The sequence below is a fragment of the Meriones unguiculatus genome, chromosome 6 (assembly GCF_030254825.1).
Source record: "Meriones unguiculatus strain TT.TT164.6M chromosome 6, Bangor_MerUng_6.1, whole genome shotgun sequence".
NCBI classification, from domain to species: Eukaryota; Metazoa; Chordata; class Mammalia; order Rodentia; family Muridae; genus Meriones; species Meriones unguiculatus.
The window spans coordinates 8,783,010-8,797,964 of record NC_083354.1 but is presented as its reverse complement, the minus strand read 5'-3'; the positions used below and the strand labels follow the sequence as shown (position 1 = coordinate 8,797,964).

At 41.0% G+C, this 14,955-nt stretch overlaps 1 protein-coding gene across 6 annotated transcripts in view; it reads left to right on the top strand.

Moving 5' to 3' along the window:
• Myo6 (myosin VI) overlaps nucleotides 1-14,955 on the top strand; it is a 135,742-nt gene that overhangs the window by 56,868 nt on the left and 63,919 nt on the right. For all 6 annotated transcript variants that reach the window (XR_009592215.1, XM_060384696.1, XM_060384695.1 and 3 more), the window contains exons 4-6: nucleotides 2,993-3,066; nucleotides 5,848-5,977; nucleotides 14,218-14,323. Coding sequence is in view for 5 of the 6 variants with exons in the window: in XM_060384696.1 (XP_060240679.1) it covers nucleotides 2,993-3,066; nucleotides 5,848-5,977; nucleotides 14,218-14,323 (310 nt within the window). In the remaining variant the exon portion in view is untranslated. The remainder of the gene's footprint in view (nucleotides 1-2,992; nucleotides 3,067-5,847; nucleotides 5,978-14,217; nucleotides 14,324-14,955) is intronic.

The following is a 14,955-nucleotide window of genomic DNA, read 5'->3' as shown; positions in this document are numbered from 1 at the left end:
GAAGATGTGGTTCAATCCCCAACACTTCCAAAAAGAAAAAAAAATAACAACAAACAATAAACTTAAAGCATTAGGGCCAGTGATATGGCTCAGCTGGTAAAGATGCTTGCAATGCAAGCTTGGCATTCTGAATTCCCTGTCACTGGAACCAACTCCACAGAGCGGTCCTCTGACCCACACAGTGCCATGGCACGCATCTCCCATCATGCATGCATGTGTACGAGAACTAAAAATTTATAATAATGTGTTGCCAGCTCTGGTAGTACCTACCTTTACTCCTAGCTCCTGGGATGGTGGAGCCGGCAGATCTTTGTGTGTTTAAGGTCAGCCTGGTCTGTATAGTGAGTTTCAGGCCAGCCAGAGCTGCACAGTGAGACTTTGTCTCAAAAAATATTGTTGTTCTTTTGACTCTAGTTAAATCTATACAAACTTAGACATAAAAAGTAAGCAATCTAGGTGAAGTAGTGCATGTTAAAAAGCCAAGTCAAGTAACCCTAGGGCTGGCTACTGAAAGAGGGTGGGGTGAAACTAGGCGAGACAGGGAGTTGTTTTTTGGACACTTGTGAACACTCCTGGGTGAAGCCACTATGGGAGGTGGTTGAGACTTAACATTTTTCACTCTGACAAACAGCGGGCTCTTTTCATGAAACTGGAGACGTCTGAGCAGTGTGACTGGAGGTCCCCCGGCCACTGACAGTCGTATTTGATTGAGTGAACAGATGCCCTTGAGAAGGCAGGTGGGGAGTCAGGGCTGGGTGAAGAGAGTAGCATTAGCAGCCATCCACATGTCAGTACAGGGTTACACAGCTGGCTTTGACAGGGTGTGTGTGCTGTGCTATCCACAGTTCTCGCTTAGAGGAGGCAGATGCTAGTGTGCAAGCAGGTGTTTCAGAGGAATGTGATATGTGGGGAGAGGCTCAGCAGAATGTTTTGAATAAAGAAACAGCAATGTGTAGATGAGGCTTCTGGGGGATGAGAGCAGGAGAAGAATAGGGATGTAGAATGAAGGTGACCTCTGCTGCCTGAGTCCTTCCAAGCCTTTCCTCAGCTCAACTGTTAAGAGCCCCAACCTACTTCTTACTCTTTTACTCTGCTTTCAGAGGCATCAGAGAGCAGTTGGGCCTTTGGAAAGTGCTCTGACTGTATTGTCTACTTGCAGATGTTTGCCAGGATAGTCCAGCAAGAGGCTCTTGTAGGCACCATTGACGTGTATACTAGGGATGCAAGCACTGCAGATGTGCATGTTATCTTCAGTGAGGGGCCATGTAAAACAAGTGAACTGTGTAGCATCTTGCCCTTAGTATTTGGTTTAGTAAATAAGACCAGAAGAGTAAGTGTGCTTTCTAATCCTGACAGATGTGAAAAGCATCAGATAGAAATTACAGTACAGTGGCAGGCTCTTTGATCACCTCCCCCTGAGCAGCCTGACCAGACCACAGAGGAAGACTATGAAAGACAGTCCTAATGAGACCTGATAGGCTAGGGTCAGATGGAAGGGGAAGAGGTCCTCCCCTATCAGAGGACTGGAGAAGGGGTATGGGAGGGGATGATGGAGAAAGGGATTGGGAGGGGATGAGGGTGGGGCTACAGCTGGGATACAAAGTGAATAAATTGTAATAAGTAAAAAATAATATTAATAAAAGAAATTACAAAGAAAGTAGCTGTGGAGGTGGTGAGGTTGGAGAAGTAGCAGTTTGATATAGGTTTGTATTCTATATTAAAGTATCATTTTTGAGAAAGTGACTTGCAAAGATATATAGCTTTTTTATATATCTAGAGATGGAGAGGATGTTGTAGGCAGAGATAATACATGAATAGGTTGTGGATGTGATAAACAGCTCAGTTTATGAACAAGTTAGACATTAATACAGGCTATAAAAATTATAAAATCAACCATTTGAAAATGTGTCTATTAAGGGCCTTGAATAGATTTTAAGATAAGTGTTTGTAGTTGATTGAACCCCAGCGATGTTTTTTGAGATGGGGGGAGATTTAGTGAGTGCTCTGGATTGGAGAGAAGAGAGATTAAAGCAGTAGACACATAAGAGGTCACTGTAACCACAGAAGAGGCAGTGTGACCTCACTGCAGTGGAGGTGTGGAAAAGGAGGGAGAGAGGTCAGGGATTCAGGTTGGGTTACCATCAGGACACACACCATGAACTTGGTGATAGGCTATCTCTTTTGTTTATGATGTGAAGAGTTGGAAGCTGACTTCAAGTGGGAGGACACGAGGCGATGGCTCTGATGTTGACTTCAGTTTTCAGTTTGAGAAAACTATGGTCCCAACAGCAAGCAGAGTAGGTAAGAGGAGTGATGCTCCACATGTAATGGAAATGAAGCAGAGGAGATGGGAGTGTGTAGGGACTAGATAGGGAAGAACCTGGGGCGGATCACAACAGAACAGAAAAAGAAGGTATCTACTCCGATTCTGAACTTGAGTCATAAATATGCTGGATTAAAATGCGAATGATGTCTCCTGGCCCATCTCTCTCTTATAAGTCATCGTGAGAGACTATCCGAATGATCTGATGGTCCCTTACCAGTCTAAAACTATATCCTTTTTGTTTTGTCTGTAAGCCTCTGAGCGTTGGACTGGATGACTGGATCAGCATCTCACTTTGTAGAGTCATATATATCTACAGTAGTTCTTTATACTTGATTGATTGTTGGTGTTTAAGCCTGTCCTCAGCATTGTATATACTCACTGGTACTCATTATTTGTAACGCCCGTGACTGGAAATGTATCATCTAAAGTTCTCACAGATGTATGTAAACAAGATTTATTTTAACTGTTCTACTAATGCAATGTACCCCAGATAAATTTGTTCTACACTAGCCCATGGGGTTTATGGGTACCTCTGTTCTAAAAACATGGGATTAAATCTACCCTAACAAGTGAATTTTAAACTGTGATCAAAGTGATTGTTATTAGCATAATGTGTTTTATTGTACCTTTTGTTTTTCAACTCTCTAATTCAAACCTCTGTCTTAGGTTCACTAATGTACTTGAATGAAGCCACACTCCTCCATAATGTCAAAGTTCGGTACAGTAAAGACAGAATCTATGTAAGTCTTTGACCAGTGTCTTCAGTTCTCGTGGGTATCTTACATACACGTTTGCTTTTGCCCTGATCGATATGAGTGTGATGGACATGAGAGTTCTAATGTGCATTATCCACCCCGCACTCCCCATGAGTCCACTACACAGTGGGTACTTAATATCCGCAGAATGAGAAAATGAATTCAGAGAACTAATTACCCTATTTCAGGCGTCCAAAGGTTCAATTTGAGCGTTTAAACAAAACTGTTTTGGAGTTTGAGTTATTTTTGGTAAAAGTCTATAGATCTGTTTAATTTCACTTTTTACAGTGCACAGAGAATTTAAGGCAGTCTGTGTGTATTGAAGTAAAAATATAAACCAAATGAGGAAGAATATGTAAATTAGAATAGAAGGCAATAGCTGGAGAAGTATCAGATACTCTTCATGGTACCTAAATAACTTTAGGATTTCATTAGCCCTTAGATGCTGGCCCTTAAATGTCCAGATCATTAAACACAAAGAAAGACAATGCTTTCAGTGTTTTAATTAGAATTATTCGTTGGACACACATGAGATTTTATTCTGCTATGATCTGGTCATAGATTCTTTTGTTGGCTGCAGATAGATTACCACACTCTGGTACCCTGTTATAAAGATGGGCCTTCATTATTTTTGAACGAAGCACGCACATGGCTTCTTTGACACTTACAAGATCAAATGACAGTCTTAATCTTTTATATCACTATCAGTTTGCCTAATTGTACTTACTTAATTCTGACTAAATTACAGTTAGTCTTTGCCACCTGTCAAAGAGTAACAGCTGGGAAACAGAGCTAATGGAGTCTGTCCCAGAGAAATCTACCTGCCTCCTGGTTTTGCATGCTGTTAAGATTTCACTTTCCTGAATTTTGCCTTTGAATTCATCCAAGGAAAGAATATGTTTACGTGTGAATAGAGGTCTTTTTTGGTAGGAATATTTTCAGAGGCAACATATATTCAATTCTTTAGCTTACAGTTGAACTGACTGTAATGTTTACTAAGTGTTGTTTTAGACAGTGAAGTAACAAAGTTTAAAAGTCTGCTGAAACAGTTTAACTTGTAGTAAACCAGTGAAAATTAACATGGATGTACCTTGGAGGTTGCTTTTTCTCAGTAGAACTCAAGACTAGTGTTGTCAGGGTTGCCTGAAGTCAGGAGTGGTATGTTCTTTTCTCTTAGCCAGTTAGGCCCTATAGTTAGAAAGTCATTAAATGTGGGTAATCCATAATTGCATTTATTATTATTATAAAATCTTAATAAAGGTGCCAATTACTATTTTATATACATGCATAATTAAGGAAGCAATTTAGAGTAATAGTTTAAACTTGACATTTTGTACTTAACAGAATCATTACCCTCCCTTAGATTTGAGTAAAATAGAAGGTGAACCTTATTTAATATTTTCATGTTGCTGAAATCTCTGATCCTTTGCCTTTGTTCTTATTTTATTTTAGATTTGTTTATTTTTATTTTATGTGTATGTGTGTTTTGTCTGCATTTATATTTGTACAGCATGTGTGTGACTAGTGCCTGTGGAGGTGTGAAGAGGGTATCAAATCTTCTGTTAGAATTATGTATGGTGCTGGGTTTGGTGGCACACACCTTTAATCCCAGGCAGAGGGCAGAGGCAGGCAGATCTTTGTGAGTTTGAGCCCGGCATACAAAGAGAGTCCAAGACAGTCAGGGACTGTTACACAGAGAAACCCTGTCTTGTACAACAGAAGAAAACAACAACAACAAAAGAATTATGTATGGTAGTGAGCCACCATGTGGGTGCTGGGGGACCAATTCTGGGCTCTGTATTTGAACAGCCAGTGCTGAGCCACCTCTTCAGTCCTTCTATTCTCATTACTCACTCTTCTGTAGGAAACGAATTTTAGGGCATTGTGTGCATTTAGCAGTTTAGAGATCAGGATACTTACAGTACTTCTACAGTTGAAAAGAGAAAGCATGGCCTTGTATACCTCAGTTTTATCAGTTTTACTAAACTACAACTCTCTACCCATATAGGAGTTTTGTAAAATTTCCTAGGACATTTCTATGGTCTTTAAAAACCAAATTCAATTTCAAATTTAAAAAGAAATTCACGGCGCTCATGAGACCGTTACCCACTAGTGGTTAGCATGTGGTGCGTTGAAGAACTCCCAAGACCAAATGGTTGCCTCAGAGCTATGCCACTCCTGAGCATTCACTGACCGGGGAGGCTCAGACGCAGAGAAAGGTCATTCAGACGCTTTAGGAGCAGGATGAGTAGACTGAGGATATCCGTGACTGGACCTTAGCTGTAGGCCCCGGCTCGGAGACTCTAAGTGGAGTCATCGGGACAAGCCTGGAGGGAGATTTAGAGACTCAGATTTTGTGGGTGGTGATATGGTGAAGCCATGTACCCGAGAGAACTTTTTTTTTTTTAAAGAGACACAGGGAAGTGGAATTTATAATGTTAATTTTGAAGGTGTTGATCTTGAAATTACTGTGGAATGACAGTATAAAAACATTTATGTGGAAATAGGTATTTCTTTGGAATTTTAGAAATGGCGGGCTCTGTAAAAATCAGAAAATTTAATTTAGATTCAGAATATTAATATTAATTTTGTAATTTGTTAATATTAGTATTTATTTCATTTAGAATATTTAATTTAGAGATAGAAACGTCGATTTTGAAGTTTTGTGTGAGAATCAAAGGTCTCTCGACTTTTTCATGCTTACCTTGTTTACTTTTGAAGGAAAGTAATAACTAGAAATTTTATTTTTTTGCCTTTACTACTTAGACATATGTCGCCAACATTCTGATTGCAGTGAACCCATACTTTGATATACCTAAAATATATTCTTCAGATACAATAAAGTCATATCAAGGAAAATCTCTAGGGACAATGCCACCTCATGTCTTTGCAATTGGTAAGTTGTGTTTTAATTTTTGTTTTGTCCAAACCCCAGAAATCCTTTCCTGAGGTCGGCAGGAGTAGGATAACTACCCCATCCTTGCCCTGGGCTTGTATGTCTCCGCGCTCGAAGCTCTGTGCCCCTATCTTTGCCACCCCCACCCCCCACCCCCTTTCCAGGAGGTCACGTATCCTGGTGGCCAGGTTAAACTTCCTCTCCCCTTGTAAGGTCATGTCTGGCAGCATCTGGAATTCCTCCTCCTGCAAATGAGGCATTCTCCAGCACCCTGGCCTTGACCAGCAATGTACACTCATCCGTAAAACCTCTACCGACCCCCCTAAAGGTTTAGGTAGCCTTTGTTTCCCTCAATTCAACAAGCTGTCTCACTGAAACTGCCCACTTGAGAAGTCTGTTTCTTGCTGTGCTCACTGCTGCCTGAGGTCTCTCTCACCCTCAGCTGTTTCTGCCCCTGCTTCCCCTCTCAGGAGCCACTGGTTGGGGTCATGGGCTGTAATAGGTGGGAAAGCAGAGCCTGAATGGCATTATATCATCCAAGTTTACTAGATTCTTAAAATTGTTTTGAGTCTTTTAAATGATTTCATCGAATATATTTATTGTACCTGGTACTGTGTTACATAAGGATGCTTTCATGCAGGTGTGTACTGTTCTTCCTACATATGCATCCTCCCTCACACCCTTGCTCTTCTTTTCTGCTCTCCTCTTGCTAGTCCAGTTTCACCTCTACTTCGATGTAATACTTACATGTCATTTTATGTATCTCTATAAAATCTAGGCACTGCGTAGAGAAAACTCAATACTGTCTTGGTTTGCTCAATTTGATATTCTCTAGTTATGTCTATTTTTTCTGTAAATTATATAATTTTTTTATGGCTGGAAAATTTTCTATACCATATTTTTCTTATCTATTCCTGTGTTGTTGGACACCTCGGTTGGTCCCAAAACTTAGGTATTGTGAGCTGTGCTGTGATAAATATCTGCGTGCAAGTACCTCTGTGGTCGCTTGACTTGGAGTCCCTTGGGTAAATACCCAGCAGTAAAAATTGTTCTTTTTAATTCAAGAAAAAAATTTGTATATTGATTACATTTTATTCGCTTTGTATCCCAGCTGTAGCTTCCTTCTTCATTTCCTTCTAATCCCACCCTCCCTCCCTCATCTCCTTCCATGCCCCTCTCCAAGTCCATATTCTTAATAGCCAACTGTGGGTGAGAGGGAAAGGAAAAAGTTCTGTGGGACTAGTGATTGGTGTTGGGTTGACAGAGAAACAAGAGAGGAGGAAAAAATAAACAGAAGGGAGGACAATACATACAAGGTGAGAGTAAGGCAGTTTGGACTACGGGTAGAATGAAAAGAGAGAGAGGAGTATACCAATCAAATAACCTAAAAGAACTCAGGCCTAAGAAGGCTGAGATATGGAGACCCACACACTAGGCTAGCCTATGGTCTATGGGAAAGGAAAGAAGAGATACTATAAAACAAGAGATGAGGAGGGGAGAGGGAGAAAAAAAGACACGGGGAAGGTAAGACAGGAGAACAGAGGTGTCTTTCTAGACTGACAGTGGATATTAAATGAAGAGAAAGGACACATAGAGGGGAAAGAGCTGGGTGAGGGTAGAGTTTGAGTGCAGTCTCCCTGGTGTTGAGGCAGTGTTTCCTCTCAGGCTCTCAGCTGCCTGGCATACCTGGGCAGCCCTTCGAGGGTCACAGGTGCTGGTCCCACGCCTAGCCAGTCCTTCAGGTGCCAGGTTGCAAATGTTGTTCTCTTAGTTACTTTATTTAATAAAAAATACCATGCACTGAACCTGCATTTTGCAAGACCTGTATGCCTCTTGGGTTTATTCATTTTGTTAGGAGCTTGTGTCACACACAGGGAGGGCCTGAATACTTCATAGCTAACTCATGGACCAGTCATGCATTATTATTTATCAAATGCCAGTGACCTTTGAGGTGTGCCTGCCCCATTGAAAGCAGCTTAATAAAAGATACTTAAGAGTACTTTTTTGAGTGAGTGATCGCGTGAGAGAGAGACTCAAATACAGAAGGCTAACTTTGAGCACATCATGTAGTTGAGTCAGGTTTTGTTTTGAACTTCTGATCTTCCTGTCTCTACCTTCTGAATGCTGGGATTGCCAGTGTGTGTCACCATGTCTGTCTGGCTCTAATGGTATTTTCAATCCTTATTGTATTTTATTTGGGTTCTTATATCTCTGCCTCCTTTTTCCACTCCAGTCTCTTCCAACACCCCAATACCAGGTAGGAGAGAAAGGTTAGTGGGGAGAGGGAGCATAGGTCTCTTAGGCTACTTCCTGCTGGTTAGGGTTGATGGGTTCCTTGGGGCAAGTCTGATCTTTGTAGTCAGGATATGTCCAAGGTTTCATCAAACTGCAACAACAGCCCAGAGCAGCAGGTGGGGGAGCTGCTATCAGCTTTCTTCTTCCTTCAAGCACCCTGTCCATTCCTGGGCTCTAGCATTTATTTCTTCTCAGAGTCTCCTGAATTAAACTATCAGCTGCCCACACGAGGCAAACAGTCTTCTGTTGTGGAAAATCTGAAGCAGCCTCATTTCCCACACCTGGGATTACAACAAAAACATGTTTACATAGCCTAACTGAGTTTTTAAAGGCACCACAACTTCACTACTCTTATGATTGACCCCATCTCACAGGTGGTCTCTTTACAACTCTGGGATGAGGCTCCCTCTGTATAACTTTCGGCATCACTTGTAAATATCTTACTCGGTCAAATTGGAATTGTTTTTTATTTTTATTTTTTAATTTTTAGCCAAGACAGGGTTTCTTTGTGTAGCCTTGGCTGTGCAGGAACTCACATGGTAGACCACACTGGCCTTGAATGCAGAGATCCTCCTGCCTCTGCCTCCTGAGTGCTGGGATTAAAGGTGTGCACCACTACCACCTGGCAAGACTCAGCAAGTTTCTTCCCTCCATGGTCTTGCACCTTACAGTATTTCAAGTGGTAGATGTTTCTTATCCATGAGGAACCTAAATGGGAAGGCAGTAGTGTCCATCGTGACTCTCAGCTCCTCATCCTGAAGACCTCACTTCTGAGGTGCAGAGGGCTGGAGTGACCGGTCAGCATTAGAGCTTACATTCCATGTTTCTGCTGACAAATTCGGATGTGTTGGCTAAGCCGTTGTATTCAGACATAACAGCAGCTGGGCATCCTATTTTGGTACTGTTTCTTGTGTGGTCTATTTCTCCTTGGACTTTCCCCGGTGCATGTGTTTTGGTGTAACTAGGCTTCACTTCTAGACTTGGTTATTGCTTATAGGCAGAATAAACGTGCTAGCCCGAAGCAGTGCAACACCCTACCGACTCAGGGTTCTCAGATGCCCTGATGAACATTTGTGTGTTCTCTTATCAGCCTACAAAGCGCACAGTCATTAAACCTGAATATCACGAGGCTTGTCTCTGGAGAAAACCTAAATGTTTAAAAATGTAAAGCTTTTATTTTTAGCCTTTACCATTTGCAAGGTGTTTAGAACGGCGATATGAGGGAAGGTGTAGGCAGACTTCTGGAGATGGGACAGTGGGAACTGTGTGCTGCTTATGGTGCTATTTGTCAGTATTGTGTCACAACTGAATTCTTTCTCCATAAAGAAACTGGTTACTTAGCTCAAAATCTGGGAAGTTCAAAATCCACAGCATGGTACAGACTCAGTGCTATGGGCCACCCCTTGGCTCCATCTCCTCACAGCACAGAGCAAAGGCCACAGGAATACCAACCAGAAGTAGAGGCTCAGAGATCAGAGTCCAGAAAGGCTGTAAGAACAGAGGTGCTGGATGACCATAAGGACACAATGTTTTCTAAATACAGTTGGAGGTCCCAGGCTTGCTTTCTTCTTTCCTTAATAACAAGCCTCTTGTGAGAACTTAAGGAGTAGGTGAGAAACCACCTCTTCATAGTACGTCTCCAGTGACCTTGTAGGGGTCCTCCTTCCCAAGGGTTCTCTTCCTTCCAGCAGCAATGCTTTGCAGGCAGACCTGCAGTCACAGTGGAATACCCATGCAATACTGCTTGTAGCTTGCTCGGAGAGCAAAGGCCATTTGTAAAGCTATTTTTGTTCTTATGGGTAGCACATGTTTGGGACGAGAAATAATTATCTCTTTGAGCCAAATTGCTCTGGAACTCTTTTTTGGATGTTCATTTTGCAAAAATGAGCTCATGATGACATTTTCAGAGGAAATTACATCATGTATTTTTTTCATATTCTCTCCTTTTTTTACCATAAATTTTATTAATTTATTTTTTATTAATTACAGTTTATTCACTTTGTATCCCAGCTGTAGCCCCCTCCCTCGTCACCTCCCAATCTCACCTGCCCTCCCTATTCTTCCTTGACTCTCCTCCAGTCCACTGATAGAGGCGGTCCTCCTCCCCTTCCATCTAACCCTAGCCTATCAGGTCTCATCAAGACTGGCTGCATTGTCTTCCTCTGTGGAGTGGTAAGGCTGCTTCCCCATTAGGGGGAGGTGATCAAAGAGCCAGCCACTGAGTTCATGTCAGAGACAGCCCCTGTTCCCTTTAGTAGGGAACCCACTTGGACACTGAGCTGCCACGGGCTACATCTGTGCAGGGGTTCTCCGTTATCTTCATGCATGGTTAGATTTAGTGTGTCTGGTTTTATGTTGAAGTCTTTGATCCAGTTGGACTTTAGTTTTGTGCAGGATGATAAATATGGATCTATTTGTATTTTTCTGTATGTAGACATCCAGTTAGACCAGCACCATTTATTGAAGATGCTATCTTTTTTCACTTGTATGGTTTTGATATCTTTGTCAAAAACCAAGTAGCCATAGGTGTGTGAATTTATTTCTGGGTTCTATTCAATTCCATTGATCCACTATTCTGTTTCTGTGCCAGTACCATGCAGTTTTTATTACTATTGCTCTGTAGTACAGCTTGAGATCAGGGATGCAGATACCTCTAGACGATCTGTTGTTGTACAGAATTAATTTAGAAATTCTGGGTTTTTATTTTTCCATATGAAATTGAGAATTGTTTTTTCAAGTTCTATAAAGAATTGTGTTGGTATTTGATGGGAATTGCATTAAATCTGTAGATTGCTTTTGGCAGTTTGACCATTTTCACTATGTTAATCCTACCAATCCATGAGCCTGGGAGATCTTTCCATCTTCTGATATCTTCTTCAGTTTCTTTCTTCAGAGACTTGAAGTTTGTTGTTTTTTTTTTTCACTTGCTTGGTTAGAGTCTCACCAAGCTACTTTGTTATTTGTGGCTATTGTGAAGGATGTAGTTTCCCTAATTTGACTATTTGATCTATTTACATGATTGATTTAATTTTGCTAAATGGAATCTATTAAGAAAATTGTCCATTTCATTTAGGTTTTCAAATTTTGTGGCATATAGGCTTTTTGTAGTAAGACCTAATGATTGTTTGGATTTCCTTAGTATCAGTCATTATGTCCCCCTTTTTATTTCTGATTTTGCTGATTTCAATAGTTTCTCTCTGCCTTTTAGTTAGTTTGGCTAAGGGTTTGTCTATCTTGTAGATTTTCTTCAAGAACCAGCTCTTGATTTCATTGATTCTTTGAACTGTTTTCTTTGTTCATATTCTCCTTACCCTCTGTTTTCCCTCTCTTTCTTGCTGTTCCCTCCTCTTCCCATTAGTCTCCCTTCTGCTTTCAAGTCACAGGAGAGAAAACATGTGATATTTATCTTTTTGAGTGTGGCTAATTTTGCTCAATGTGAAGATCTCTGGGGGAACTGATTTTGACTTTGTTTTAAGTTTAGTCACATTAACAAAACTAATTATGCTTAGTTTGTGTTATCTGAACATTTGAGACATTACAGCTTTAGTCCCTGTAGTATAAAGAGGTAGCTGAAATTTCTGTATTTTTAATAATGCTAAGTCAGGGAGATTTAAAGCTAAGTCTTAGAAATATGACAAATATGACAAATTCTGTACAATTTTTAAATTTAGTAATACAGAGCAAAATTCCACAAATTTAGTTTTTAACTATTTTATTAGATTTTTCAGATTTTATACATTGTATTTTATTCAGATTCATTACTCTCACTCATCTTCTTCCAGATTAACTCCCTATTCCATTCCCACTCTACTTTGAGTCTTCACTTCTTTCTTTGTGAAACTTCATCGAGTCCTGTTAGTGCTGCCTATTTACTCTTAGGTATGTGCCATCTGCTGGAGCATGTTAGACCTACAAGAGCCACATTCTTCATAAGCTCACTCTCCCTCTTCTGGCAGCCATTTACTACCAACAGCTCCTCAGCTAGGGGTGGAACCTCACTCATGTCCACCTCTACTCATCCATGCTGGGCCTGGCTTGTGGAGGTCTCTGCATTGCTGCTAAAACCCCTGTGAGTTCATGTATGCAACTGTGCTCTTGTATGCAAGCCACTTTGTCCTTATAGTCATCTACCTCCTTTGCTGTTACAATCTTTCTGCCCCCTTTTCTGCAGTGATCCTTAAGCCTTGGGAGGAGGGGGTTGTGATACAGTTGGTCCATTTAGGGCTGAGCATGCCACAACGAATTATTTTCTGAACCTTGAACAATTGTGGGAATCTGTGTTAATCACCATCAAATGCCAAAAGAAGCTTCTTGGGGTAGGTTGAGCCTTGTTGACCCATGTTTGATTCCAAGCACCCACATGGTAGCTCACAACCATCTGTAAACTATAGTTCTAGAGGGATTTGATGTCCTCTTCTGGTTTCTGTGGGCACTGTAGTATACTCAACATATCCAGACAAAGCACCAATACACATAAAATAAAAATAAATAGGTCTTAAATGAACATTTTCTGATGAGGTTTGAGAGATGCAGTACTCTGTGGGTATAATGAGAAGTAGCTAGGAGTTGGTTTAATATTGTCTCTCATTGGTAGAGTAATAGGAGGCCCTATGATCTGCACAGCCACAGATTCTTGGACCCGCTACCTGCCAGGCATAGGTTTCATCTCTTGGAGAGGGCCTTAAGTCCAAGCGGAAAGCAGTTGGTTACTCCTGCGACATCAGTGCCACTATTGCACCAGTGGGCCTATCTTGCCAGGCACGTTGTCATTGAAGTTTTCAGGGTTCACGCCTGCATAAGATTGGATTTTTTCCCCCCTCCCACCATTAGGAATGCTAGCCAGTGGGAATGAAGCTTCCATTTAGGTCAGTACCAGCTTGACTTCTCTATATTTTATGACTCAAGCATATGCTACCTGTAACAACAGGGGTCTTAATATCAAGTTTTGGATGGTAACCAAGAGCAATGACAATTTGCAGGAAATGTTTTGGGGTTCTCTGGGACCTCACTGACCAACAACTTCAATAGAGCTAACATACTTCTAATTCTGGGCCTCTTATTTGTTAGCCTGTGGTATCTAGTGGGGGCATTGTGGCCCCATTAGAGGGTAACTTTATTTAAGCTCCTTTTATAGATGTATACATTTATACTTAGGAAGCTTCTGCAGTAGCAGATTTTCATGACTGTTTTTAGAAGGTCTTTAATGTGAGTCATCTTTCCCTAAATTTCCTCCTTTACCTTGCTCTCCAATTTCCTTTCCCTCTTACCCCAAGCCCTTCCATTCCCAACCCTGCCTGACTTTTCTTGTTCCATTATTCCCCTTTATGTCACTGCATCCTATTTCTCCTTTCCTGAAAGCCCCACTTCCCAATGGTCCCTTACTTATTTTCTGAGCTTTGTGGTTATTCCAAATGGGACATACACATCTGAAGATTCACCACTAACACCCCTTAATGATAAAAAAACATGTGTTGCTTATGTTTCTGGGTCTCAGTTTCCTCACTCAGCTGTTAAAAATGAAACCATAAAGCTTACAGGTAAGTGGTTGGAGCTGGAAATAATTATTCTCTAGATTTATTTTTCAGTTGTTTTTCTCTTCACAATGGATATAGTTGCCAGATTTCTAATTGGAAGCTCATTCCTTCTTGTTTTTCACTGGGGACCTCATTAGTTATGCACACTGAGCCTTTTCTGTCCCTCTGCAGAACTTCTCTGGCATTTGGGTAAGCTGAGCCAAAGCTGACTGTGGGACAATCTAGCTCAATCTTGAGATGTGTGGATTTCCTATTACTTGTCTGTTAGGAGTAGTGCAAGTAGATGCATACAGAAACCCTTTGAATGACTTTATTTTTTAACACACATTCGCGACTTCTTTAGGAGTAAAGGCCCCTACAGTAAGCCCCTGTCAATACCTCCATCTGCCATTTTACTGTGTTTGTCCCCAGCTGATAAGGCTTTTCGAGACATGAAGGTGCTCAAGATGAGCCAGTCTATTATCGTATCTGGAGAATCGGGAGCTGGCAAAACAGAAAATACCAAGTTTGTTCTAAGGTGAGTATTTAGCGAATGTGAAATGTTTTTGAGCAGTTTGATATTATTTTCATGGGAAAAAAGCTTAACGCTGTTAAGTTCTCATTTTGAAGTTGAGTACTGTTAAGCACATTCACATCACCACATTCATGTCCTTCCTGAATTTTAGGGCTGAATAAATTTTATTGCAGGGATTCATTCACATCACCACATTCATGTCATCTCACAAAACCTGAACCTGTACTCATTAAATAGCTCCCTTTCACACCCCAGATGCTGTTAACCAGTGTTCTCTTTTGGGTTTCTATGAATTTCTCTCAGTACCTTGTTTAAGTGGCATCATATAGTGTTAATATTTCAGTGACTTCCTTATTGCATATGTAATTCACCTCTGTTTGAACTGGTTATAGTGTCATGTACCTATATGCACACACACACACACACACACACACACACACACACACACACATACACATATACACACACACTCAGCTTCTTGGGAGATTGAGGGAGGGGAGATTACTTTAGTCTCAAGGGGATGGGAACCTAGAGAATTTAGTAAGACCTTACCTCTTAAAAAAAAAACATAACCACCTATGTTATAGTATGTGTCCTGTTATGGTATGCATTAGAATTTCCTTCCTGAATTTTAG